The 27,958-nt window shown below is 39.9% G+C and overlaps 1 protein-coding gene across 1 annotated transcript; it reads left to right on the top strand.

Moving 5' to 3' along the window:
* Positions 1 to 262: 262 nt before the first annotated feature.
* Positions 263 to 27,958, top strand: LOC139664882 (collagen alpha-1(II) chain). The gene is made up of 35 exons (XM_071543865.1): positions 263 to 318; positions 418 to 471; positions 2,623 to 2,676; positions 3,745 to 3,789; positions 4,839 to 4,892; positions 6,133 to 6,189; positions 9,406 to 9,459; positions 9,651 to 9,758; positions 10,492 to 10,545; positions 11,443 to 11,487; positions 11,603 to 11,648; positions 11,761 to 11,805; positions 12,960 to 13,013; positions 14,507 to 14,551; positions 15,500 to 15,607; positions 15,754 to 15,807; positions 16,320 to 16,373; positions 16,569 to 16,676; positions 17,052 to 17,159; positions 17,891 to 17,944; positions 19,466 to 19,519; positions 20,226 to 20,279; positions 20,464 to 20,561; positions 21,439 to 21,492; positions 21,624 to 21,677; positions 23,372 to 23,425; positions 23,545 to 23,572; positions 23,872 to 23,925; positions 24,030 to 24,083; positions 24,190 to 24,207; positions 24,460 to 24,522; positions 25,339 to 25,504; positions 26,527 to 26,543; positions 26,663 to 26,845; positions 27,803 to 27,958. The coding sequence occupies exons 1-35, from the start codon at positions 263 to 265 to the stop codon at positions 27,956 to 27,958; spliced, it is 2,364 nt and encodes a 787-aa protein (XP_071399966.1).

Raw genomic sequence — 27,958 nt, forward strand, 5'->3', positions numbered from 1 at the left:
ATCATTATGATTATTATTATTATCATTATTATTCTGCAGGGTATTCCCGGAAACCCAGGGAACAGAGGAATGCCAGGACAGAGAGGAGACATGGTACACGTTGAAACTGATTAATATCCTTTCTGCAACTTTCCTCTCATCCTGTAATTACACTTATAGACCTTGAATACTATGTGACCTTGTGTGTGTGTGTGTGTGTGTGTGTGTTAGGGTTACCACGGGCCAAAGGGTGTCCCTGGCCAGGCAGGGAAGTGGGGCAGTGATGGCAGCCAAGGGGTGGATGGGCATCGTGGGCCACCAGGGCTACGTGGGCTCCAGGTGAGAACACACTGGGACGTCCAGCTCTAGTCATTGGAACAGTGCTTTGCCAATACGCTACATCATTCTGTTAACATTGACAGGTCCTTTTTCCTCCAGGGTCCCAGAGGCTTTAAGGGAGAAGCGGCTCCAACAGGGGAGAAAGGTGACGAGGTGAGCGTTTCTTGTTAAAGGAATACACCAAGTTTTTAGGAGACGGTCCCATTGGTCAACTTAGTCCTTAAGTGCTAAGACAAAAACTGTGTTGAGTGATACTAGGCCGCTAGCATTGAGAAAATGAGAAATGAGCAGCTCTAATGCTAAACGTTAAGTCATTTTAAATGATATGCCGCTACATCTGGCAATTTTGGAATGGGAAAAATTTAAACTGAGCCTGATATGAAGATATCAGGCTTGGTTTCTGGTATCAGGGACTACTTTCCCTGTTTCCATAGTAAGTGAAGGTGGTGGGTGATGGGAGACTGTGTACAGCTAAATATCACTGCACAGTGGATGAATATGTGGTTTCTCGCATGAAATAACGCTAGTTCCAAAAATAAATCTGGCTTCATCAGCTATAGTGAGTTAATGATATTTAATTTATTAAATGTACTCAACATAGTGTTAGCATGGAGCCTACAATCACTGAACATAGTGTTAGCATGGAGCCTAACATTACTATCACTCAACATAGTGTTAGCATGGAGCCTATACTATCACTCAACATAGTGTGTGCTAAAGTGTTAGCATGGAGCCTAGTGTTAGCATGGAGCCTATACTAGCACTCAACATAGTGTGTGCTAAAGTGTTAGCATGGAGCCTACTATCACTCAACGTAGTGTTAGCATAGAGCCTATACTATCACTCAACATAGTGTGTGCTAAAGTGTTAGCATGGAGCCTAGTGTTAGCATGGAGCCTATACTATCACTCAACATAGTGTGTGCTAAAGTGTTAGCATGGAGCCTAGTGTTAGCATGGAGCCTATACTATCACTCAACATAGTGTGTGCTAAAGTGTTAGCATGGAGCCTAGTGTTAGCATGGAGCCTATACTATCACTCAACATAGTGTGTGCTAAAGTGTTAGCATAGAGCCTATATCACTCAACATAGTGTGTGCTAAAGTGTTAGCATGGAGCCTGCTATCACTCAACATAGTGTTAGCATGGAGCCTATACTATCACTCAACACAGTGTGTGCTAAAGTGTTAGCATGGAGCCTAGTGTTGGCATGGAGCCTATACTATCACTCAACATAGTGTTCGCTAAAGTGTTAGCATGGAGCCTAGTGTTAGCATGGAGCCTATACTATCTCTCAACATAGTGTTTGCTAAAGTGCTAGCATGGACCCTACTATCACTCAACATAGTGTTAGCATGGAGCCTATACTATCACTTATCATAGTGTGTGCTAAAGTGTTAGCATGGAGCCTAGTGTTAGCATGGAGCCTATACTATCACTTAACATAGTGTGTGCTAAAGTGTTAGCATAGAGCCTATATCACTCAACATAGTGTGTGCTAAAGTGTTAGCATGGAGCCTACTATCACTCAACATAGTGTTAGCATGGAGCCTATACTATCACTCGACACAGTGTGTGCTAAAGTGTTAGCATGGAGCCTAGTGTTGGCATGGAGCCTATACTATCACTCAACATAGTGTTCGCTAAAGTGTTAGCATGGAGCCTGCTATCACTCAACATAGTGGTTGCTAAAGTGTTAGCATGGAGCCTGCTATCACTCAACATAGTGTTCGCTAAAGTGTTAGCATGGAGCCTGCTATCACTCAACATAGTGTACGCTAAAGTGTTAGCATGGAGCACCAGAGCCAAAGATTGACTGGGAAGCCATAGATGATTTTGGTGTCTGTGTTCTCATCATTTAATGCGGAATCTAAAACCTTGGTGTATTCCTTTAAATGCATGGAGGTAAGGTCTGAGGTCAGGCTTAGCTACAGAACAGCACCCCTGGAGCTAGTAGGGATCCACTGCCTTGCTCAAGAACACTGCCCTCTCAGTTCCTCAGTGGAGTGCTACAGAGTTATATTAGCCTAATGGTTAAAGAAGTGAGTTTGTAGCCAAAGTTTGGTGGTGGAAAACCTGGCTGGGGGAAGCGACTGAGACACGCTCTCCCCTCACTCAGCCACTGCCAAGTTGCCCTACAGCAAGGCACTTAATTCCCAACAGTAGGAGACTGTGCACTGTGCACTCTCAGGTATGAAAGTTTGTGATGGAACGAGTGCAAAGAAGGGTGTTGCTGTAGAAAGTAAGAAAATAAAGGTTAAGAAGAAGAGTAATCGTTTTGTTTTCTCTGTGTGCCGAACGGCAGGGTTTCACCGGTGAGCCAGGACCATGTGGAGACAGAGGGAGGCCTGGGGAGAAGGTCAGTACATATATTTACATGTCAGAAAATAGATTCTGAAGAATAGGACCCTCTTCTGTACTGCTCTGTCCCTCTGTGTGAGCCGCACACACTTTACAGGCTTGACTGCATCGCCCTCTAGTGGCTGGAGAGGCTGATAGCTTTTAAACCTCAGCCAAAACTATTGAAACTACTACTGCTACTGCTACTACTACTACTACTACTGTTACTACCACTACTACTACTACTACTGTTACTACTACTACTACTATTACTACTACTACTACTACTACTGTTACTACCACTACTACTACTACTACTACTACCACTGTTACTACTACTACTACTACTGTTACTACTACTGCTACCACTACTAGTACTACTACTACTACTACTACTACTACTACCACTACTGTTACTACTACTACTACTACTACTGCTGCTACTACTACTACTACTGCTACTACTGTTACTACTGCTATTGTTACTACTACTACTACTATTAATAAAGTTACAAAGTGCTGTAAAACAAATAAAGGCATAAAACAAGCAAATGAACATACAGTCAGATATAATAAAAGGAAAATTTGCACTGCTGCACTGACAATACCCAAAACTCATATATACAATATAGAAAAAACATTTTGGACTCCCAGTAAATCCATTTCTTGTACTACTACAGTTGAATGATAAAAGAAAATACAGAGTCTGTGGATCATATTTCCTTATAGTACGTCACATTCATCTTACAACATTTCCCATTTGACATGCAAAAGTTTTCACAAGACATATATAACATTACATTTTCCTGACTGAGTGGTATATGCGATCAAGAGACACTCAAGACATTATCAACCTTCACTTCACTTGTTAAAAAATAATCAATTTGAAACAACAGGAATGACTGTTTCTTTGTTACCTGTTTTTCAAAAACAAGGAGATAAGGTGATGAGAAAAAAGTTTGATGTTAATGATACAATGCCACTTACTGTATGTCTCACAGTGATAACAGTGTCTCTAAAATGTGTTTGGAAATACAGTATAATACACCAACTGATGTCCACTGCATGTTGTTTGTGTGTTCTCCAGGGATTTAAAGGGGAACCAGGAGATGCTGGACCTGTCGGCCCTCCTGTAAGAGTGACATCTAGTCAACACCATTTTCATTTGATGTATCACACACAATAATCACTAGTAAACAACATCCACAGTGAACCTATTAGCCTGATCAGTCTTATAATGCCATGTCAGAAAGTCAAGTGGAAACTGTTCTGTTCTACAGCAATGAACAGCGCCAAAAAAAACTCACATTGCCTTCAAATGCTGTCGGAAATATCATAATTATGAGTTTAATTCACATTAAGTGGTAAAAATGAGTGGGAAAGTGGGATTTTCTGTGATAGCCAAGTTGCCAAGATGTGATGTTTAGAGGGTGGAGAGCATGGAAGCCGTTCCAACAACTGATGGAAAAAATGATATGATTATTATGTTATTGTTTGGCATTCTTTTTAGAAAATAAGTATTCATGTATGTTTCTATTTTCACTCTCTCTTTAACTTTTGGCATTTTCTCCCCTTTGTTCTTCCACTGTACAAAGTAACTCTTTTCTCACGCAAAACAGCAGCCAACAAAAAACGACTTTGTTACTGTGTCCATTTTGTTATTTCCTACCAAAAGTACTTGCATGTATGGCAAAAATGTATTAATGACTTGCGTGTTTACAAAAGCAGGAGCTTACAAGGAGACCCTGAAGGCGGCATCATAAAAACTCAAATGAGCTATGTGATGGATTTCATAAAAAAAAAAAAAAGTATATATGCATTTTGGAAAAAGGCTCCCTGTTGCTTAGAAACCAGCATTTCAAAATTAAAACGTACTGCAGCTTTAAAATGTTACTATTTTGTCATCAGTGGTCTGCTGTTCCACATGAATTAACTTTACCTTCAAGCCAGCAACAATTTTGAAAGAGCAAGTCTAATTCAAATAGTGAATTAGCTTACTTAGCATGAACAGAGTTTGCAATGCACTCTTCTAATCCATTTTGTTTTTTTCAGCAGAACCTTGTTTTATTGTTTCTTGTTTATATCTGTTATTGTGTTCTTTATTCTCTGAGTGTGTCGCTATGTAAAGCAATAGAAGTGTCTTATAAATCAGTTTGACTTCAATTTACTGTATTCTTTCAGGGTCCTCTTGGCAAAAAAGGCCTTCAGGGGCTTCCTGGACCATCGGGGCCACAGGTAAGATCTCTAATCCAAAGACTGTTCTACTTTATTTCTCTGATTAATTATCACTTGATTCTCTTGACTGAAATCTCTGCAAATGTGTTGATCAGGGAGACTCTGGACATGATGGATTGAGGGGTCCTACAGGACCAATGGTGAGCATGCAGTGATGTACAGTAGCTTCTTGACTCATTATGTTCATATTGCCTGTTAACTGCGGCTGACATGTCACTTGTGGCTAAGAGATGAGAAGAATACTCAAATTTGCAGTGTGAATTCACCAGGGTGCTCCAGGGGCCACCGGCATGATTGGACCACGGGGGGCCAATGGCTCTGAGGTGAGTTCTGGTCCAAAATGTAGTGGTGGAAAAAGTACTAAAATCCTTTACTTAAGTAAAAGTAGCAATACCATAATGGAAAAACACTTCAGTAACACTTTACAATAAGGGTCACTAAGTTAAGGGTTAACTAACCTTAATTAACAGTTAACTAATGTGTAATTTACTAATGGTGTTCATGTTAACTAAGGTATTAATTTATACATTATTTAATAATTTATAAAGATGACTATTAAATAATGTATAAATTAATACCTTAGTTAACATGAACACCATTAGTAAATGATTACCAGACAAATTAGTTAACTGTTAATTAAGGGTTAGTTAATGCTTATTAATTAATTAATTAATTATTGCATTAACTAACCCTTGACTTAGTGACCCTTATTGTAAAGTGTTACCAACACAAAAGTAGAAGTTCTGCATTCAAAAGTTTACTTCAGTAAAAGTATTAGCATTAAAATGTAAAGTATCAAAAGTAAAAGTCCTCATTCTTTCAGAGTGTTAAATTATTGAAGCATTAACCTGTAACACGTGTTGGTCTTATGCATACTGTTGGGGAGTTTAAACTCTAACAAGTCAACATATTTTATGCAAAGTAACTAGTAACTCCAGCTGTCAGATAAATGTAGTGGAGGAAAAAGTACAATATTTCCCTCTGAAATGTAGTGGAGGAAAAGTATAAAGTCTCACAAAATGAAAATACTCAAGTTAAGTGCCAGTACCTCACAATTGTACTGAAGTACAGTAGCCTACTTGAGTAAATGTACTTGCATAGTTTCCATCTCTGCCAAAATGAGATGGCCACCATTTCAAAAGTGTGATATCAGTCAAAAATGAGAGGAGAGGAGAGTCCACTGTGAAGCTCGTTTGATCCTTCCTAAGTGCTTGACTGTGTTTTGCCTTGTTCTTCACAGGGGGATCCAGGTCCAGCTGGTCTACGAGGTCGTAAAGGCCCTCCAGTATGTCCTCCAGTACAATTAATTAGACTTAGCAATGCTGACACTCACTGATGGAGAATCGACAAGGCAACCTAGGTATTTATTCTCATTGTGTGTCCAACAGGGCCCTTTGGGATTAGCAGGAGAGAGAGGCTCACCTGGACCTCGAGGGCCCCAGGTAAATTTAATCTGGGAACCGCACCAACCACAAACTTCTGGGATTATTCACAGTCAATGTCATTTAATATCAACAGAGAGAATGACCGCAGTTAGTAGGCTTTTTAATAGTTTTTCATAAAGAAGAGTTGCGTTGGTACCTTTCTTGAATATGCATGTTTTCCTCAACCAAATTTTTGTGAGTAGCCATTGGAACATTTTTTTTTTCTTTATTGATGTTTTGTAAATTATGGCTTCGCCACACCCTTGTCTCTGGCTAAGTAAGTGAAAGCCAGTTTAGCCCTAGCTACATGCTTGGTGTGATCTTTTTGGCTAACAACATGTCTAGATCAGTGATTCTCAACCTTTTTCATACCAATGACCGCAAATTCAGTACACATTAGGGCCACGGACCCCCATTTGATGAGATTTTGTCTCTCGGACCCAAATCTGAGACTATTTTTATTGTTAGATATGATTTTGTCCAGAATTCCAAGACTATCTGTATTGTAGGTAGAGAGATAACAGAGAAGCTATGATCAAAACAGTCATTCTCCTACATTCTATAACTGTGTTCACTTCTTGTAAATTAAATAATGGTGAAGTTTAACAATTCATCCATTTTCTGGGGACCCCCTGGAACCTCCTCAAGGACCCCTGGTGGTCCCCGGACCCCACGTTGAGAACCACTGGTCTAGATTGCTACCAAACCAAGGCAGCCACACATGGTGCAGCTTCAGCTTATGAGAAGCTGAACACACAAAAAGCACTCGTTACATTCTCAAGTTTTAAAAAGCGACCTGAAATGTTACTGCTAACATACACTTGGCAAGGCCTGCTACGCTAACTTTACATCTTCAACAAAGAATGAAATAAGCCAACTTAAAATGAAGAAGTTCAACAAACAATATGCAAAAACTAAATCAAACAATCTAATGCTGTACAGTGACACTGCTTACCATATCAGGAAACCAGGGAGGTTGAAGTGATCGGGAGCGTATCTATGTTCCCAGGGTCCTATGTTCCCAGGGTCCTAAGTTTCCAGGGTCCTGTGTTCCCAGGGCCCTATGTTCCCAGGGTCCTAAGTTTCCAGGGTCCTATGTTCCCATGGTCCTAAGTTTCCAGGGTCCTATGTTCCCAGGGTCCTATGTTCCCATGGTCCTAAGTTTCCAGGGTCCTATGTTCCCAGGGTCTTATGTTCCTAGGGTCCTATGTTCCCCAGTTCAATATTCTGTTAACACACATTAACCCTCCTATTGTGTTCAGGTCAAATTTGACCCGTTTCAAGTTAAAATATTTCATAAATATTATCCAGTTTTTTTATTGGAACAAGGCTTCAAAACAGCTATATCAACACAACAAAACCAATGGTTATCATTTTATTTGATTTTGAAGGTCTTTAACCCTAAACCCTAACCCTAACCCTAGAACTGGGGAACATAGGACCCTGGGAACATAGGAATGACTTCCACAAGCAATTAGAATTATAGAGAAATGTGAAATAGAAAAAGCAATCTTCCAGTGCAACTGCAGTGAAAACTAGCGACAGCAGGAGCAGTAACTTACGGTCCATCAACTGGTCTGCTACCACAGACATTTCAGACATGGCAGTTCAAGGACCTAATGAAAATACTACATTCTTGCCGACACATCAGTATATGAAAACATAAAAACAACTGGTCCATACGGCCCAATGAAAAGCCACTACCATTTGGTTATTGCTTGTCCAGTACTCACATGAATTGTTATTCAATTGTTTTACTTTTTTTTGTAAAGTATTTATGTTTTTGCCTGCTCTCAGGGACATGCAGGAATTGATGGCCCTCCTGGTTCAAAAGGGGATGTGGTAAGTTTTCATACAGTAATCTCCAAAATAATTTTTGTCACCCGCAATGAAATCGGGGGAGGGACTATGGATTGGTGGCCCCCGGTCCGTCTATCTGTCCGTCCATCTCACACAATATCAGATAACCATTGATCGGATTTTGGCAAAAATTTGGGTAAAGATTCATCTCACCGCTGCATTCCAGCACTCCAAATTTCTCTGATTGGCCGAAGGGGGGAACTACAATTACAGCTCAGAAAGGTGACATACATGTTACTGATTGGCCCAGATGAGGACTTAATCATTTGTAGGGAACTGATTGCACTGATATTGATCTTCTTGGTTTCTCTGATAGGGTGAAATAGGGCCTATGGGAACAAAGGGATTGCCTGGCATTGAAGGAGCCATGGTGAGTCTATTATGAATCCCCCTTGCCCATGCCATGATCTCCTATGTGCATCTGCTGTGTTAAGTGACTAAGAAAGATCTGATGGATTGCTTACGTTATTTAACTAGGAGTGCCTCCGATAAGTATCTTTGTTTTTGTATCTGGATCATCGGAATGAAAAACAAGCTATGTTGTTTGAATTATGGCCTTTCTGGAGCAATGAAGACTGTCTCTATGGATTCTTCAAATCTCCATATGGCTCACATCTGACTGGGCCACTCCCCCTTTTAATACACAAGGGTCTATTTCTCATCCCCTTCTCATCCACCATGCTGCCAGCTGCTATTTCCCCTCCATGTTCAAAGGCCTGGTTCTGTTGGAGGCCCCAGAACAACCCAAATTCTGGAAATATTAATTGCTTTCTTGGGGGTTTTCCATATTCTGATGAGGTCACCCTTGAGTCCAAACATAGCGAGAGAAGTTTGGCTTCATTTTATCTTCCAAAAATGGTAAATAATAAGCAAGCTATCGCATCTACTTCTGGAGACAGTCTCCATCTGCGTATTGTTAGGATGGAATCACATTTATGTTTCAGCATCTCCACCTTTCTTCTAGGGGATGACTGGAATTCCTGGTCCAAAAGGGTTTCCAGGTGGCACAGTAAGAACTGTATTCTTCTGTTTTTAATTAGATTTAACATTCTGGGTTGGGGTCAGTTTGCTTTCAGTTCACTGAAACTGGGAGCCTTCATTCTATTCTTTGTTTATGGGGTTTTGGTAGGAAATAAGCTTATAAGGAGCCTCCTTATGGCCCAAACCCTGGTAGCATCACAGAGGAAACCCATGCTATTTTAACTATGTGATATGGTATTTATGTCTAGGGCCTTAGAGGACTGGATGGTGACAAAGGGCACGCTGGACCCCAAGGAGGCAAGGTAAGAAGAAGAGATCATTAGTGATGAAATGTAAAATGAAACTAACCCCATATGTTTTAGGTACATCTGAACAATTTCATTCCAATGTGACATGTGCAATTTAAAGCATTTTGAAAAAACTGACAGAATGAAATGAGATGAAACACATGATCCCAATGCAGACTAAACCTCTTCACATATTGTTTCCTCAGGGCCCACCCGGGGCGGCGGGGATCCAGGGTCGTCAGGGGGAGAGGGGTGACCGTGGCCCTACAGGTCTCCCGGGGGTCAGAGGTCAACCTGGGCCCCGAGGAAAAGCGGTACAGATCATTATATCATCTGAATGTCCGATGTTTTAGCATGAAACTACTGTTGACACTATTGTATGTATACTGTATATCACTGCTGTGGTGGAGACACTTCATAAATACTGATGTTTTCATGTTTGCTACTATAATATACACTTCCTCAACTGGAGCTTTATACTGTATGATTCCTTATATGAAATTTCCAAAGCACACGGGCATCAATCTGAATTTGTGAAAATAGGTTTTCATCCCACAGGAGCAATATTTTAGAATTCTACACTGTGCATTTCTTATCTTGTGCACTTTTTGAGTTGTTTTAGACTGTGCAGTGGCTTGGCTCCAAGACAAATTCCTCCTCTGGGAGATAAACCATAACCTTAACCATAACGATCTGAAATTTATTGAAGTGATGAAGGCTCCTTGTTGTTTCTGGCATAGAAATTGGAGGAACGTGGTATTAAGGGGAAGAGGAAGATAAACTTTATTGATCCCCTCGAGGATATTGGGTCATTGCCGCAGCACTAAATAGGATAAAGATAGAACATTCAGTGTGATAATCGTGCTAATAAAGGGTTGCTTTTTGAAAGAAAGAACTCTCACTCAGTTGACTATCGAAAGATTTAAAGATATACAGATTTTTGCTGTTTACGGATTTACAAATTTACAAATGTATAGCCTAGTGCAAGAGCAAATATGTACTGTATGTTAGTCCTTATTAGTTTCTCTGTCATTTGTCCTCTCCCAGGGTGAAGCAGGGGAGGCTGGCCTCCAAGGAGTGGTTGGGAAAGAAGGGCCAAAGGTCAGTGGTTTTTATTACTGTCTGGTCAAGCACTGCCTATAAACTAGAGCTATTACCTGTCACACAGTACTGACCACATGCCCCTTTGTTATGTTGTATGGTCACTGTGCCAAGCATGAAGAAGCCTCTGAAACAAATGCAGAAAGACAATAACAATAGACTACTACTATTACTATACTATTACTGCTACTGCTACTACTAGAACTACTTCTACTACTATTACTACTGCTACTATTATTACTACTACTAATACTGCTGCTACTACTACTACTACTACTACTACTACTAGAACTACTTCTACTACTATTACTACTGCTACTATTATTACTACTACTAATACTGCTACTACTATTGTTACTACGACTGCTACTACTTCTACTAGAACTACTTATACGACTATTGCTACTGCTACTCTTAACAAAATTACAAGTGCTGTAAACTAAAAGGAACAAAACAAACATTAACAAACATGAACAATCAGCTGTAATAAGACCAGTGACATCATCAACAGCCATAGCTTGTTAAGGCTTATTCAGACTGTCAACACACAAATTAACAATACTACTAGAGCATAAAGAGAGCAAAAGCAAGCTATAAGGTAAATGCTTTTATAAAAATAAGATTATAAAAATGAGTTTTCACTTGTGTTTTAAAAGAAGATAGAGACTTTGCTCTTTTACTGCATGGTTATATAGTATAATACTGACTGTCATTTTTTGGTCATATTCTAGGGCAACCGGGGCACTCCGGGACAAAATGGGAAGCTAGGACCCAAAGGACTTAGGGTAACTGCCACTTAAACAGTAGATACTTGAAATAATTGATACCTGACACTTGCAGTGAATGATTAGCAAATGATTTTCTCCCTTTTCTTATCTGCTTTCCCTCCATTTGCAGGGTCGCACTGGACTCCCCGGCCTGTTCGGCCTACCTGGCACGCCGGTAAGAACGGGGGCAAAAGCCTCACAACAAACAGGCACATCAGGGTTGACAGTCACCAGTGTAACGGACATACATCAGACCGTGTTTGTGGCTTTGTCTGTGTGTATTGCTGCAGGGGTTTAGAGGCCATGTTGGGATTGAGGGACCAGAAGGAAAGCCCGGTACACAGGTTCCCATTTTATAACTTTTAATCTGATTTCATCCAGCCATCTCAATATTTTTGCTTGTTTTTAACATGTGATACAATTGTAATGTTATGTGTCTGACTTCTAGGGTGGTCCTGGTTCAGTTGGCGTCTCCGGGCAGAAAGGAGACAGAGTGAGTCTGTTCTGTGATCTCTGTGTAACAGTATTATCACACTTGTTTCCCTATGCAAGCCCGTAAATGTAACACAAGACATGAGAGGCCCCCGTTAAAATGTTTACAGGGTCGGAAGCAATTTACAGGCTGTACGGCCTTAGTCAACATTGTCTTGACTGACGTTAATTGCATAATTTATGTAAATATCCCATGCTTTCAAGCTAGTGCTACATGTAAAACATGTGGGTGGGATGTCTGTCTGTCTTTGTATTTTGAAGCTGTATTGTCTCTGTTCACATTAAGGGATTTCCAGGTATGGCTGGTGATCCAGGGCAGGCGGGTGCTCCAGGTTCTCCAGTATGTCAACCTTTTAACCCTTACTCATGATAGTCCCAATGTAGTAGATAGTGCCACTTGACAACTTAACAACATGTTGATTTGAGTTATTTGCCACTCCATCAGGGGCCACTGGGAAAGCCAGGCCAAAATGGGATTCCTGGGCCAAACGGTGAGATGGTGAGTGGATCCTAAACGTATTTAAATGATTTTCATAGGGTTTTTATGGAGATATGGAAAAGTATTGAAAATTAATTTGAATTGCCAGGAAAAGTTTGGGAATTAGACAAAAATTCTTTAAAAGTAGAGGGAAAAAATTACACATTTGTGGTAGGGCTGGGTGATAATTCAATATTATCGTTTATCGTCTTTCAGTGGAATCATATCGTGATGATATGAAGATATTTTGATATTGTGACACACATTTCTGCTGTCTGAATTGATGATGACAAGCAAATTTTACTTAAAAACTGATAAAATATGGTATGGTAGGAATATTATTTGAAAATTTCAGTTTTGTTTGACATCACACCTAACATCACCATTCGGTTCAATGAGATGAACATTCATTTGCATATTTAACGTGATTTTGCATACATGAACCATATCGTGATATATATTGATATTGAGAAAAATCCATATGATTATCATGATATTGATTTCAACCATATCGCCCAGCCCTAATTTATGGTCATATGTAGGTGTTATTGCTTTTTATTCACTGCAAATCAATCTGTGACTACAATAAATATTGAACTGAACTGAAATGAACAAAGTGAACTTGTGGTTTTGAAGTTTAGCAAGTTTCGTAATTGATTTTAATGTCTCCTGTTAAGGGCTTCACAGGGAAACCAGGAGTGGTGGGGCCCCAGGGGCCAGTGGGCATGTATGTAAGTGACCTTTATGTACACGGTTGTATATTGTTTCTCTGCAACTTTTAGTATGTTGACAGGTCTGTCTTGAAAAATTGATTTTTAGTATCAGTGGGATAACCTGGTTAAAATAAAGGCTAAGTAATAATAATTATGAAAAAGTATGTCTTATGCCTCCCATTCTGACAAGGAGTTAGACGGTTTGGAGAAATCATGAATTAGATTTTTCTCCTTTAATGTGACTTGGATATGTTTTTGTTTTTGAAACCATAATGTGAGAGTTCATTTATTGTAGATTTTGCAAAGGTAGTTCTCCAGTCAGTGTCTGAAGGCGAACCAAAGTGAAGTGTGATTACATTGTGTAGATGTTAGTATCGATGCATTACATGTTTTTTTTCAACGTAACCAACAAACCTGGGCTAAATAGTATTGTACAATATACAGCAAAGAAGGAAAGGACCAAGGCAACTCTTCTGCAGTTAAAAAGTTAAAAGCCTTTGTTGCATGGAATTTAACTCAATTAGCCTTGGTCCTTTCCTCTTTTTTGTATAATTTTGATATTCCCTTATCAAAGAACACCTTTTTTTTAATATACAAATTCCCACAGAAGCGCTTTTTCTGCTCTCTTCTTTTAACATTTTTACAATGCCACAACAGGTGCCACAACAAAAAAATGAGCACCAGAAGTTTAGACCATCACAGAAACGTATTTGAAAGTCAATTTCACTTTCAAATAATTCCCTTACTCTTACTTTTTTTTTATACATATCCCATATGAGTCCATATGAGATATTTTTTCTAAAGTCTGAACAGCAATAAACGCAGAATAAATGCAAATTCCAAATCTCAACTGATCCACAGGGTTACCCAGGAGCACTGGGTTTGATTGGGAGACCAGGCCACATGGGGCAAAGGGTAAGGCATGATGGTTCCTGTTCACATCTTACACATCAGAATCAGTATCACAATCACAATCATTTCATTTATCAAGTATAATGAATAATGGATTAGTCTTGGTGACATAAGTGCAAGGACATATTGTTCATCAACCAATACAGTAACACATATAAGCACACATGGCACAGGAACAACAGGACCTCACATATATGGATAATAACACAATTTAGGCTTAGACTGATATATCCGGCTGATATTGCCCACTTATTTTTGTATATTACACTGAAATGTGATTGGTTTGCTATGGTTTATGTCGTCTGTTTTCTGGAAGGGAGATGCTGGTGTCAGAGGCCTTTACTGGCACCCCAGGAAAGGCAGGGCCTCCAGTGAGTATGCATTAATGCCTAAAAACATATTGGTGGATATTGCTTGTGGTTTGCCTTTTCTGAGACGTTGGTTTTACAGGGCTTGCAGGGCCCTCCTGGTGAGAGAGGGGCTCCTGGACCACAGGTGAGAATGATTGTTCAAGAGACTTTAATGATCAGTCACCCTTAACCACAGTAATGCAAGAGGATAACCTGACAATATTGTTTTCTCTCATTTCTCCCCTTCAGGGTCGTCAAGGAGAGATAGGACCCAAAGGCGTTCAGGGACTACCAGTGAGTAGCTGGTGAAGTCATTTTAATGTCATATTGAGTCCGGCACCCACACTGTTTGATTGACAGGCGAGCTGATAGGCTGGGCGATATGGTTGAAATCAATATCATGATAATCATAAGGATTTTTCTCGATATCAATATATATCACGATATGGTTCATGTATGCAAAATCACGTTAAATAATCAAATTAATGTTCATCTCATTGAACCGAATGGTAATGTTAGGTGTGATGTCAAACAAAACAAAATATTCGGTAGCACTTTATAATAACCATTATTAATAAATGGTAAATTGATAGTTAATTAAACTTTAGTTAATAGTTATTTTTACTGTTAACAAACAATGAAATGATCATTAATAATGTTTACTAATTATTAGTAATGCTATAATTTATGTTATTTTATCATTCGTTTGTGTAATATAAAATCATTTGTTTATAAATTATATATTGTATCAAAGCTTTTTACCCTTTTTACCGTCTCTTATCAGCTATGATACAATATATAATTTATAAACAAATTAGTTTATATTACACAAACGAATGATAAAATAACATAAATTATAGCATTACTAATAATTAGTAAACATTATTAATGATCATTTCATTGTTTGTTAACAGTAAAATAACTATTAACTAAAGTTTAATTAACTATCAATTTACCATTTATTAATGGTGGTTATTATAAAGTGTTACCAAATATTCAAATAATATTCCTACCATACCTCATTTTATAGAGTTTTTAAGTAAAATTTGCTCGTCATCATCAATTTAGACAGCAGAAATGTGTGTTACAATATTAAAATATCTTCATATCATCACGATATGATTCCACTGAAAGACGATAAACGATAATATTGAATTATAGGCCCAGCCCTACAATCTGATGTACTATAGTTTCACTCATCTTTTCCATTATTCTCTCATTCCCCATTACAAATCATTCCAGGGCCCACCTGGCCAACCGGGACCAGAGGGCAGCATGGGGAGCCCCGGTCCCCCAGGGAGTCTGGGGCCTCCGGGGCTACTAGGTCTGGCCGGACCCAGAGGGTTTCCAGTGAGTGGGTACTTTTCACCTTTCTCTCTGTTACACTACAATATAAATCAAACATAACGTCCTCTGTGATGTTGTGCTCGATAACGCATGTATGCCGATGATAGCACCATGTATATTTGGTGTGAAATCAATGTTTTCTTCAACAGGGAACGCCGGGATTGATGGATCGATGGGTCCAGGCTGGACAGAAAGGAGAGCAGGTAACAGATTGACATGCATACCTTGTGTCAATACATGTCCTCCTAGTCAATATGTTTTTATTCTGATTATTTTTACATCAGATATCTGACCAGAGAAATCATTCCAGTGTGGTGTGGGAGGATTTTACTCAACGGTCTGTCAAACCTGTAATGAAACCTGCCTCACTTTGCTTTTAAGGAGCTGCTAACCCACCTAAAAGAATTTCCTTAGTCTGGCTTTCAATGGAGAGTTTTAGTGTCCCATGATGGTCTAAATGCAGTGCAAAAATAATGGTATTAGCCTTCAAAAACCCATTTCAGTCAAAGCCCAGGCAGAACCATTGAAGTGGTCTTGGTATTGAGGTGTATTTGTTTTCTCTAGGGAACACTGGGTCCTGCTGGACGTCGGTCCACTAGGACTGGATGGGCAACAGGTCAGTCAGAGACACAACTGATCGTCTAGTCTAAAATGTTACTGTTAACACCACTATATCTTTTATTATTGATGTGTATAATCCTGTGTGTCATATTAGGGTGCTCCGGGTCCAGCAGGTGAAGAGGGGCCTCCTGGAACAAAAGGTGACCAGGTCTGTGACATTATTGCAGCATTTTACAAAAATAAACCCTTCTCCATGAATGTACTTTACTTTTAGTATAGACTAGGATTAGACTAGTACATTGGTTTAATGAAATAACTTGAGCGATAGAATAACTCACAAGCAGACAGACGCAGCAGCCGATGTCAAACAACTGTCAAACAATTTACCGTCCCGGTAAGACAGGGAGCTCCGGGCCCCCAGGGACGACCAGGGCCCGAGGGACCGAAGGGAGAGCTAGGACCCGAGGGCTCCCAGGGGCTGCAGGGTGAGCCTGGGCAGAGGGGCAAAGAGGTCAGCTGACTTGTCGTTTCTATGCATTTTATTCAGCCGCTGTTCTGGTAGAAGGTGTCACGGTGGTGCCGTCCTTCCTTACTTTCTTTGTTTTTTTTATGCAGGGAGATGTTGGAGAGCTCGGCATTGTGGGGAATCCAGGTGCCAAAGGGTCAAAGGTCATTGCCATGTTATAATTTCGCTGTAAACGTTGTTAAAGGTGCTACGTGTAGCATTTTTAGCTTAGCTCTGTTTGCTCTGGAAGAACAGCGTCCTTTTCCTGTTTTGTGCCGTAAAGCAATCCAGCAGATTTCCCGTCAAATCTGACTGTGATATGTTTTTTTTAACCTTTTATTTAAGCTCTCAAGTCACTCAAGAACAAATTGTTTTTCATAGGGAGATCTGGGAAATCGTGGAGTGTCGGGGTCAGAGGGGCCTCCAGGGGTCCGGGGCGCCCAGGGACCAAGAGGGTCAAAAGGAGAAAAGGGTTATGCAGGGCTGATGGTAAGGAACCCTATCTATCTATCTATCTATCTATCACCCATTCTCATCATCATGTATCTATTTATTTATTTGTGTTTATTTATGCTGCATATAATCCTTTGCTATTGGCTGATGTGATACTATAGTTTAGCTGTGATTTTTTTCCTCAGGGCCAAGGGGGCTTGGTGGGTAAAGTTGGACCATCAGGCTTATTAGGACTACAGGTAAGCACCCATTGCTGTAGATCCATTTTGATAAAATAAGAAATTAAACATTATCCGATGTTCATCATTGGGAAATCTAAAATCTAGAGTATCCAATCTCAGCCAAGGACTAAAAACAGCAAAAAATAACCATCATAAAAAGTCATTCAATGTAGTATTTTACTTAAAACAAGTGGGAAAATTATGCCAATGGGGTGAGATAACAGGTAACAAAGAATTTTCTTGAATCAAGTGTCATTTTCTTGACACTAGTGGAGTGATCTGCCTTATTCTGCCCTTGTTTTAAGATACTGACTGTATTGGAAACAAGTGAAATGATGTCACCCACAATGGCAGTTATTCACTTATTTTAAGAATAATAAAACTAAGTATAAATATAAATAACTTGTTAAAATGGATATTTTGCAGTGAAGTTACCTACTGTCCATTAAAAAGTATCAGAATCTTTCATTTTGTGGCTTGTATCTCATTTTGAAATGAAGGTTCAGTTGTTATAACTGGTATTTCCTGTGAATCTTTTTTTTCCAGGGTTTTCCAGGTATTTCTGGAATGGCAGGGCCTGATGGACCACCGGGACAGAAGGTAGACAATCTCACAGGTCTTCTGTCAGAGAAAACACATTCAGGTCCAATTTGGTGTTTTTCATAGGGATGGAACGATATATGGAAATTCAATATATTGCGATACAAAACTGTGACAATACGTATCATGGGGCAGAAAAATGAATCCTGATATTAGCTCCATGTTATTCTGCTGTAGTAATCACAAATGAGACGCTTGACCATCACAATTTCACAAGCTCTCCATCCACATTATATTACTGTCACTTTGTAATGACATTTTTAAATTGTTGTTTACATTGTAGCAAGCCAATTCCATCTCTAGAAAGACCTTTGTCTCAGAAATAAACATAATTCTGCACAGTCAGACTTTGTTGTCAATGAACTTATATATATCACATTGTAGCATAGTTGAATCCTGAACCCCATATTGCGGATCGAATCGTATCATGAGATAAGCATATCGTCCCATCTCTACTTTTTCACGATTTTACCCAAGGTTGATGTGGTCCTTTATACTTTATACTGTAGATAGGGAAAGTGCCATGCCCCTAGCACTACCATCATCCCCATTCCCAAAACAGCAAAAAAAATCTGACCTCAATGACTACAGGCCTGTGGCCCTGACTCAGTCACATCCCCTCTGATGGACCCACTACAATTTTCATATTGCCCAAACCGGTCCACAGATGATGCAGTCAACCTGGTACTGCACTTCACTCTCCAACATCTGGAGTCCAAACATACCTATGCAAGAATTCTGTTCTTCGATTTCAGTAGTGCTTTTAATACCATCAACCCTCTCAAGCTGTTCAGGAAATTCCAGGACATGAATATTAACACCTCACTGCCTCTGGATCCTGGATTTTTTGAAGGACAGGAGCCAAGTTGTCAGATTTAACAACATCACCTCCCACCCCCTTACCACCAGCACCTCAACGCCAACCCTCATATGAAAAAAGCCCAACAGAGACTCTACTTCCTGAGATAACTCAAAAAACACAGTCAAGCAGGGTCTACTGGTCCAATTTTACACAGCCATAATCCAAAGCATGCTGTCATTATCGATTACTGTCTGGTATGGAATTACATCTAAGCACACAATAAAGAAAATGGACAGAATTATCACCAGAGTATCAAAGATCATAGGCTGCAAACTCCCCACACTGGACTCCATATACACACAACGCACCATCTCACGAGCAATCAAGATCATTCTTGTTGCACTTAGGTCCTTATGGTTGTACTGGTGTTGTATGTGGTGTATTGTTACAGCTATTCCATCTGTACTGTGATTAATTCCACCAGCCTAGCCATGTGGTAATAAAAGACACTTGAACTTGAACCCATGAAACCTATTCAAAAACAATTCGAAATTTAAAATGCGTTATTGTCTGGGGTTTTTTTTTTACCCTCAATTCTTGAAAAACAGCCATTTTTGAAAATACATGTTCATTCAACATCTGTAATGGAATCCTGTACAATAAAATATAATGTGAAAATGTTATTGCCTTTTCCTAAACTGTGCCTGTCCTCTCTCCAGGGAGAAAAAGGGCCTGCTGGTTTGACTGGGATCTCTGGGACTCCAGGTCCTAAGGTAGAGCACTGCTGCTGATTAGAGTCATAAATCACACTTGGTAATTATGGAGGGTTTTAAGGGCCGAAACTAAATATATAAATACATAAATAATTATATAATGAAATGCTTAAATAAATGAATAAATAAATAATTATATAATTGAATGCTTAATAAATATATAATTATATAATAAAATGCTTAAATAAATGAATAAATAAATAATTATGTGACTTAATGCTTAATTGTCACCATAAATAAATAAATCCCAAATTAAATGAGACATTAAATATATAAATGTTAAATTTATTTGTGTATTTATTTATTTATTTATTAATTTATATATATTTATATATTTACACATTTGTATATTATTTATTCATTCGTATATTAATTTATTTATTTACTTATTCATTAATTCACACATTTATTTATCTATTTATAATTGTATTTATTTATTTATATATGCTTTCATTTATCCATAGTGTAACTTGCTTCAGCGAAATAAATCTGTCAACTTCATCCATCAAAAGTCAGGGGGCGGACTCACTATTTAAGCATTTTATTATATAATTATATATTTATTCATTTATTTAAGCATTTAATTATATAACTATTTATGTATTTATATATTTAGTTTCGGCCCTTAAAACCCTCCATAGGTAATAACCCATCTGACACTAATATTAGTTTGACTGTCTTCACATTGTGCTCTGTGTAACGGCAGGGCGTGGCGGGGAGCCGAGGTGTGAAAGGTGACATAGGAAAACCTGGACCAGTGGTAAGAAGAATTCAGTACAATACCATCAGTGTGTTGTTATTGAGGGAAACAATGTGCATGACAGACAGCAGAGGGCAGCATGGAGCTTGGTCGACTTTCCCTGGATAAATAAAGGTAACAGCACTCATCTTGCCCATTTAGAAAACCAAACGTGTTTATATGTTTATGTCCAAGGCGTCTGCAGGGGCCGTGGGAAGACCGGGTGACACTGGTCCCAAGGGTTTTTCTGGACCCGAGGGGCCAAGAGGAGGGCCTGGAGAGAAAGGAGAGCCAGGAGAGCTGGTGGGTATCGCCAATGGTTTTTGACTGCTTTGTCAAAAAGAGATATTCATAACCTGAGATTGTAGATGCTCTGGGCACAGCTGTGTTTTTTATATGTACTGTACAATGCTTATGGCATACTGGAAGGCTTCAGACAGATTCCATTGCTTTATGAATGACTGATGGGGATGATTCCTCTTCCTGTTTGCAGGGTCCCGATGGGCTGCCAGGTGATAAAGGACCTACAGGATTACTAGGATCAGAAGTAAGAGCAGACCACTAAAAAACGCCTCACTTTATGATCGGTGTACCATGCTATGGATACACAAACTGAAAACTAGGGCTGCTCGATATCAAAATCGGACTTTTTACTCTGCAAGTATCAAATTGCAATAGGCTACAGTTTTTTCATAAAAGAAAACGTTACAAAAATTCCCAGCCTGCACAAATCAGCTTTCATCAAGTCAGAGAGAATCTTTCATTTTTATTCAAACCTGGGCACATTCTAAATTCATCCAGTACCCATTTTTGACCAGGAAGCAACAGGGTTTATGGGAAATGTAGTCTTAATTTTAAGAAACACTAGCACTAACAACACCACTGGTGTGAGATAGAGGTTACCAATCGTCTCCACCATGGTCTCATTTGTTTACGGTAATTACACCAAGGTATCACAATTAATCTGAGAAGGATATATTAATGCTTAAAATGACACGCATAGCACCTTCAATACCAACATTATGTAGCACTAACAAAAAGATATTCATAATATATAGACATATTGCCTGCTCTGACTCACCCCTAGACATTTCATCATTGCTTTTGTGTAAATGTAATGTGACATGAGTCAGTTGGACTTACATCAGTGGATGTCTTGTGCTTTCATCCCGTCCTCCAGGGGCTGGAGGGTGAGATGGGACTTTCAGGGGTTGTTGGCCCACCAGGACCACAGGTCAGTGATGCCTCTTATTATATCAAAGCGCACGTTCCCACACGCCGACAATTCCCGGATAAGTTTGTTGTATGTGTATTCTGAATACCTTGAAATAAGATGCTCCATGCCCTCTACCTTACTCTCTTTAGGGGCCAAAAGGTAGACCTGGGCCAGAGGGAAGGCAAGGACAGAAAGGTCAAAAGGTCAGATCAAACTTCTCTGTCTGTTCATATGTACCTCCTACTTTTTCCGTCATACAATTTGCTCTTGGATAAAAACCTTGCATCTCCACAGAAAAAAACAACACCACTTTTCAGGGATTAAGTATAAGAGCCTTTCAAATTGAAGCCCACACTGCAAAAATATCCATTTTAAGAAGCCATTTAGTCTAGTATTATACAAGAAAAATCATATTTTTTCTTTTGAAAGTAAACAAAAATTGAACATATAAACATAAAACATAAAAAACATACATGCAATGCAAAATACATCCATCTTAAAAGGTCATTTAGTGTTGTATTGAGTGTTAAACGCTTGTTTTCCTTCTAAACAAGTGGAAAAAACTGCCACGGAGGTGAGATAATTTCACTCAAATGACAATGACAGTTTCAAATGAGAATCAGCTTGCTTCACACACTTCCCTGAATCAAGTAACATTATGTTGATACTAAGAGTGATCTACCTTATTTTAAGAAAATTCTCAAAACAGGTGAAACTGCATTGGAAACAAGTGAAATTACCTCTCCGTTTTAAAAGAAAACAAATGGGTTTCAAATGTGTTTCATGGGTCCCAAAGTCATGAATAATACTCAACGCAAACCTTCAATTCAAGTAAAAAGAGATATACTATAATTGGACTTCACATCACTTCATCATGAATTGTAGTTTCAATTGGACCGGAGTCTTACATTAGATCTCACTGGATTGCACTTCAGGGGGACGACGGTCGAAGCGGAAGACCGGGGAAGACCGGACGCGGCGGGAAGAGGGTAGGAAGACACCACCGGCTTTTGAACCGAATACGAACTCGATGTGATAACTAAAATCTAATGTTGTTCCTTTGCAAAAGGGGAAAAGAGGAAAAGCTGGAAGCAGAGGCTTAAGAGGAAAACGAGGGGAAACGGTCAGTTGTTGTTTTTTTGTTTTTTTTAAAGCATTTGTTTATTGGGATTTTTGATGAAAATTAAATCAAGGATACAATGTAAAGGTTAACATACAATGTAGACAATGTTGCCCCTTCCCTCCCCCCCCAAACATCTCATCCAGGAAAGATAAACAAACAAACAAAAGAAAAACAGGAGTGACAGCTATGGTAATGAGATAAAAGATACAGTGCATTTCCATTTAGACATATAAAGTACAGCGAATGTCATACAAATGTAGAGCATCGCGAAAGAATAATAGATATTTTCAATACAAATGTACATACTATAGTATCAAACGTCTATATAGGACTAGCCAGGAGAGGATTCTTCGCTTTCAAGAAGATGCAGAAAAAGGCCCCAAATTTTGTAGAATTCACAGAGCTTACGTTTGAGACTATATGTTAGTTTTTCCAGTGCAAGACAGGATGATAGCTCTTTAAGCCAGTGGCTGATGTGAGGGCATGACACATTTTTCCAGTAGATGGCGATCAGACGTTTTGTGTGAATGAAGCAGAGATCAACCATTTCAATTTCATGCCTTCCCAAAGATAGATTTTCAGGGTATAGGCCCAAGACGCAGAGTTTAGGACTAGAAAAGGTCAGTTGTGACCATCTGCAAATCTGGCCATTACAAGTACAAAGCTTAACCTTTAACATAATGCTAATGTTTGTCAGCTGTGAAATGTCTTTAAGGTTAATGGGGGGGGGGTATCGCATTTAATCAAGTCTTGACCTTCTCTCTGGCCTTGCAGGGAGAGAGGGGAGATATCGGTCCATTCGGTCTTCAAGGGAGACAAGGGGCTCATGTGAGTTATATTTAGCTTCTCATCTCATCTGGTGTTTGGAACGACTGTTTTCCCTCTGTTGGGAGTAGTCACACGACTCAATTCAAATTCTCTTCCATCTCACAATCATGTCTCCAAAGGGTGAACGTGGCCCACGTGGAGGAAAAGGTGAAACGGGTGGACCGGGCTTGAAGGTACGATTCCTATCTACTAACTGGACATCGCAGACGCGAAGATGCTGAAGGGAGTGTACGATACGATGCGATCATATTCTTTTTTTTCCCATGATGCAGGGGGAAACTGGAATTCTAGGATTGCTCGGCCCTCATGGAGGAGAGGGGTTGAAGGTACTCCCTTTGTCAGAAACATTTATGGCTCAGTGTAGTATTCCATGTCATTCACTGATAGACAAAGACTTCATGATCGTACGTATGTGCCGAGTTAAGTGTACCCTCTCGCCGTTTCAGGGGGTGCAAGGCCCTGTTGGAGAGCTGGGGAGAGCCGGTCCAAAGGGAGAGCAGGTGAACTAATGCTGTGTTCGCATCATATGGGAAAGACAGTAGATACGAGCTTCCAAATACAGCAGATACATAATAATAATACGGTATCGGTCGTTTCTCCTCAGGGGGACATCGGTCCACCTGGGGGATGGGGTGCTCCAGGCCTACCTGGCTTGCCTGTAAGTCATCTCCATTGATCAATGTTTTCGGCCAAGAATGACAACTGCGCTGATGTTGGGACGGAATAAGCAATACTCTAACATCTGTCCATTTTTCTCTCTTCAGGGTTTGTTCGGACAGAAGGTGGGTATAAGCAAAACAAAGCCAGGCTGTGTGACATGGAGGCTGTTGAAAGCCACGTTTACCGATTTTTCTAATTCAATGGTATTTGTGATCACCAGGGCCTTAAAGGATTTACTGGACAAACAGGTGCTGCTGGAGAGAGAGGCTTACCCGTGAGTATATGTCCTCAAATTCAAGTGATTGAATTCAGTATTAAGTGTGTGCTGTGTCCTCGGGGGCGATCGTACTCACGAGTTGCCTTCTGTTTGTCAGGGTCCACCTGGTCTACCTGGGCCACCAGGAACCTCACTGAACCTCACACTAACTCAGCTGAAGGTAAGTGTAACTGGTAACTGGATAGCCCGCTGGTGAGAGAGACAGTCCTGTGACCCAAAGGTCAAAGGTTCAGAATCCCAGTGAAAACTAGCTAAGTGCTAGTTTCAAGCTCCTGTTTTGTCTGTGAAGCTGACCAATATAACCGATTAAAGTCTTAAACCCAAGTAAATCAATTGTACATCCAAAATTTCCAATAATTCCCAACATCTAGGCTAAGCTGATGATAATATCACACAAACAATAAAAAACAAGAAGAGCCAAAGCAACCTACTTGATGGCCTATGATTTGTCGCTCAGTCATTTCTCTTGTTTTGGTTTTTCTGCCACTCAAAGCGGAGAGAGATGTGCAGTGGGAATATGGGCTTTGATTGGTCGATTGACAGCCAGTCCCACTGCTGGACAACTTTGCCCCCCAAAAGGGCGACTCTACACCAAACCTAACACATAGAAGTTAGAAATATATCCATCAAGTCATTCAATCTAGTACTACGAGTCATAAAATCATATTTTTCTTAGACCAAGTGGAAAAATCTATCAGTAGTGTGAGATAATGTCACTTGTTTCCAATGCAAATCAACTTGTTTCAAATATTTTCTTGAACCAAGTGTCATTATCAGCCATGCGTCCTGTCCTGTCACATGCGTCCTGTTACATGACCTAAACTCATCTTTTTTACCCAGGCTCCTGTAATTATACTAATGTATCAAAATGAATGTGGAATGATTATTGATGTTAAAATGCTTCATGTAGCATCTTTTATGTATCTGGTCTGGACATCTGAGAGCATTCCTCTATGTTTTCTATCCAATATCTCAGGACCTCATGTACCTGTCGGACAAGCCCAATTACGTCCTGGTCCAGACTCTGTTGGACTCCCTTCAGAGAGAGCTACGCTGGTTCATAGATCCACCAGACGGCACCAAGCAACACCCAGCCACCACATGCCTGGAGCTCTGGCTAGCCCACCCCAACTCCTCTGACGGTGAGACTGTCATAGGATTGTTCATCACTGCTCTGAGAAGGATATTTACATACCATGCTGATTATTTGTTTATGTCGGTGTTTGGGATGCCTTTTGATCATCGCTGAATGGAGGTCCTTGTTTATTACCAGAGAGTTTTCCCTACCTGTAGCTGCTGGGCTGCGGTGTCTCATGTTTCACTCTTGAAACAGTTAGCCAATTGGAACAGAGGGGTTGTTAATATTAATGAGCCTTAAAGACACAGCGACAGAAACAGGATGTTCTTGGTAAGGCTCAGAGAGATGCTGGAAAATGAACGTGAACAGCTTTGAATGGACCTCAAGACACAAAATAAAACACTGGAAGGTGGAGAATATGGGACCTTTAATATGTTACTGGTGTATTTTATTTTATTGATGGATTATACTTATTATAATTTTTCAGGGATGTATTACATTGATCCTAACCAGGGAAGCCCAGCCGATGCTTTTCTGGTCTACTGCGACTTCACAGCCGAGCCAAAGACCTGCCTGTCTCCACTCCGGCCTCAGGTATCAGCAACACACACTCAGAACATTTTAAACATCCATATATCACTGTCAAATAAATTGGGATACTTTAGTATAATTACATTAAACAAATGAGACCATGGTGGAGACGATTGGTAGCCTCTATCTCACGGCAGCAATATTGTTAGTGCTTCTCAGAATTAAGACCAAATTTCCCGTAAAATTTGTTCTGAAAACAAAACCAACAAATCCAACCGGTGGCACAGAATGTAAAATGCAAATGTGTTGATGCCAGTAGAGGCTGCCAGTCTTCTCGCTGATGGTCATGCTTGTTTACAGTAATTATACTAATCTCTCAAAATTAATGTGTATGATTTATTTAAGTTAAAAGGCTACACATTGCATCTTTTAATAGTTGGTAATAACATGATATCAAACCATTATTATTATTATTATTATTATTATCACAGGTTCCAGTAAAAGCTTGGCTGAAGGATTCTGGCACCAATAACTCATTTCATTGGTTGAGTGCAGTTGCAGAGGGCTTCCAGGTGAGTGTCTGAACCCCAAATTGCTCTCTCTCTCTCCTTTATTTCACAGTTTTTCTTGATTTCTTTCTCCAAATCACATCTCCTTATGCAACCCCCCCCCCCTCCCCACCCACCGCCAGTTTGAGTATCCGGGTGCAGGCGTGGTGCAGATGAGGTTTCTGAGGCTGAACAGCAGATTCTCCGCCCAGAACATCACCTACTCCTGCCAGCCAGGGAGCAGGCAGGGCCTCGGGGAGAGGGAGGTCAAGTTCCTGGCTGACACACGGAGGCAGAGTTACTTGGGGGCGCTGCGAGACTGTGTGGTGAGTGGATAGTGATGATGACAGATGTGGTGAGGTGGGAGCTGTACAATGTGCACACGAGAAATTAAAAGTAAAAGTACAAAGCCATGTGCATTTTCAGCGGTGAGAGTTGGCCAATAATTTTTGCCATGCTTAAGTTGCTGGATTCTGCCATTTCAACTTAATAAAGATTCTTTTAAAAAAAGCTTTTCTAGACACAACTGTGCGTTATACTCATAAAATGTCTTTATTCAGAGCACAAAGGGTCCCACTGAGCAATTTTACGTTGATTAGACGTTTAAAACACGTCTAAATGGCCTATAGCTGTCTAGGCTAAATTAAGTTTAAATGGGGTTGAAAAGTGAAAGTTTATTAGATGTCTATACATAGACAAAATTATCCTGGACTATATGAGAGCTACGCATAGACGCAATGTTGAAATTACTTCTCAGATAATTATCTTGTAGGCTAGTCTACAGGACTTCTCTGGTGCATATTTCTGGTATTTACAGATGTTTATTCATTGTAATAATGTATTTATTGCTTGGTCTAAAATAGGTCTATACATAGCCGTAATGATCCTGGGCTATATGAGAGCTAAAGCATAGACGTGACGTTGAAATCACGTCTTTTGCTCAGTGGGGTTAGACAGATATGGTTCTTTGTAGGCTGATACCAATTTTGAGTGAAGCTGACATATCCTAATTTTATTCTTGTCAGGGTGGAAAAGCCTATAAAACAGCATTTAGACCATGGGATACTAAAACTCTCCATTGAAACCAATAACAATAATAACAACAACAACATATTAATGCATACTTGCATGGAAGAGGTGAATATCAGGCTTTTACATAAGCAAACTGACACACATTGGTCTCACCCCAGAACACAGAAACAGAATAAAGGTAACACCCATGTAGGAACTGGTATAAAATCACTGGATTCAGTTGTTAATTTCAAACATCTCCTTTCCCACAGCCCTCGGAGGAGCTGGAGTCAGGATCCCGGGAGTCTGTCTTCCAGTTTGAGAGTGAAGACCTCCAGCTGCTGCCCCTCAGGGACCTGGCAGTGTTCGGCAGCAATGAAGTAACCCAGGAGTTTGGCTTCACCGTAGGGCCTGTGTGCTTCAGCTAG

This window comes from Centroberyx affinis, unplaced genomic scaffold (assembly GCF_046629955.1).
Source record: "Centroberyx affinis isolate AG114_WGS23_722 - 3 ecotype Tasmania unplaced genomic scaffold, CSIRO-AGI_Caff_v1 ptg004389l_1, whole genome shotgun sequence".
NCBI lineage: Eukaryota > Metazoa > Chordata > Actinopteri > Beryciformes > Berycidae > Centroberyx > Centroberyx affinis.

What these genes read in the sequence shown, in the direction of transcription:
- LOC139664882 (XM_071543865.1), top strand. Translation starts at nt 263, where the DNA reads ATGGCAGCCAAGGGGTGGATGGGCATCGTGGGCCACCAGGGCTACGTG. An exon ending in CAGGGGAGAAAGGTGACGAG is followed by an intron (nt 472 to 2,622) that starts GTGAGCGTTTCT and finishes GCCGAACGGCAG; the next exon opens with GGTTTCACCGGTGAGCCAGG. An exon ending in CTGGACAGAAAGGAGAGCAG is followed by an intron (nt 15,808 to 16,319) that starts GTAACAGATTGA and finishes GTGTCATATTAG; the next exon opens with GGTGCTCCGGGTCCAGCAGG.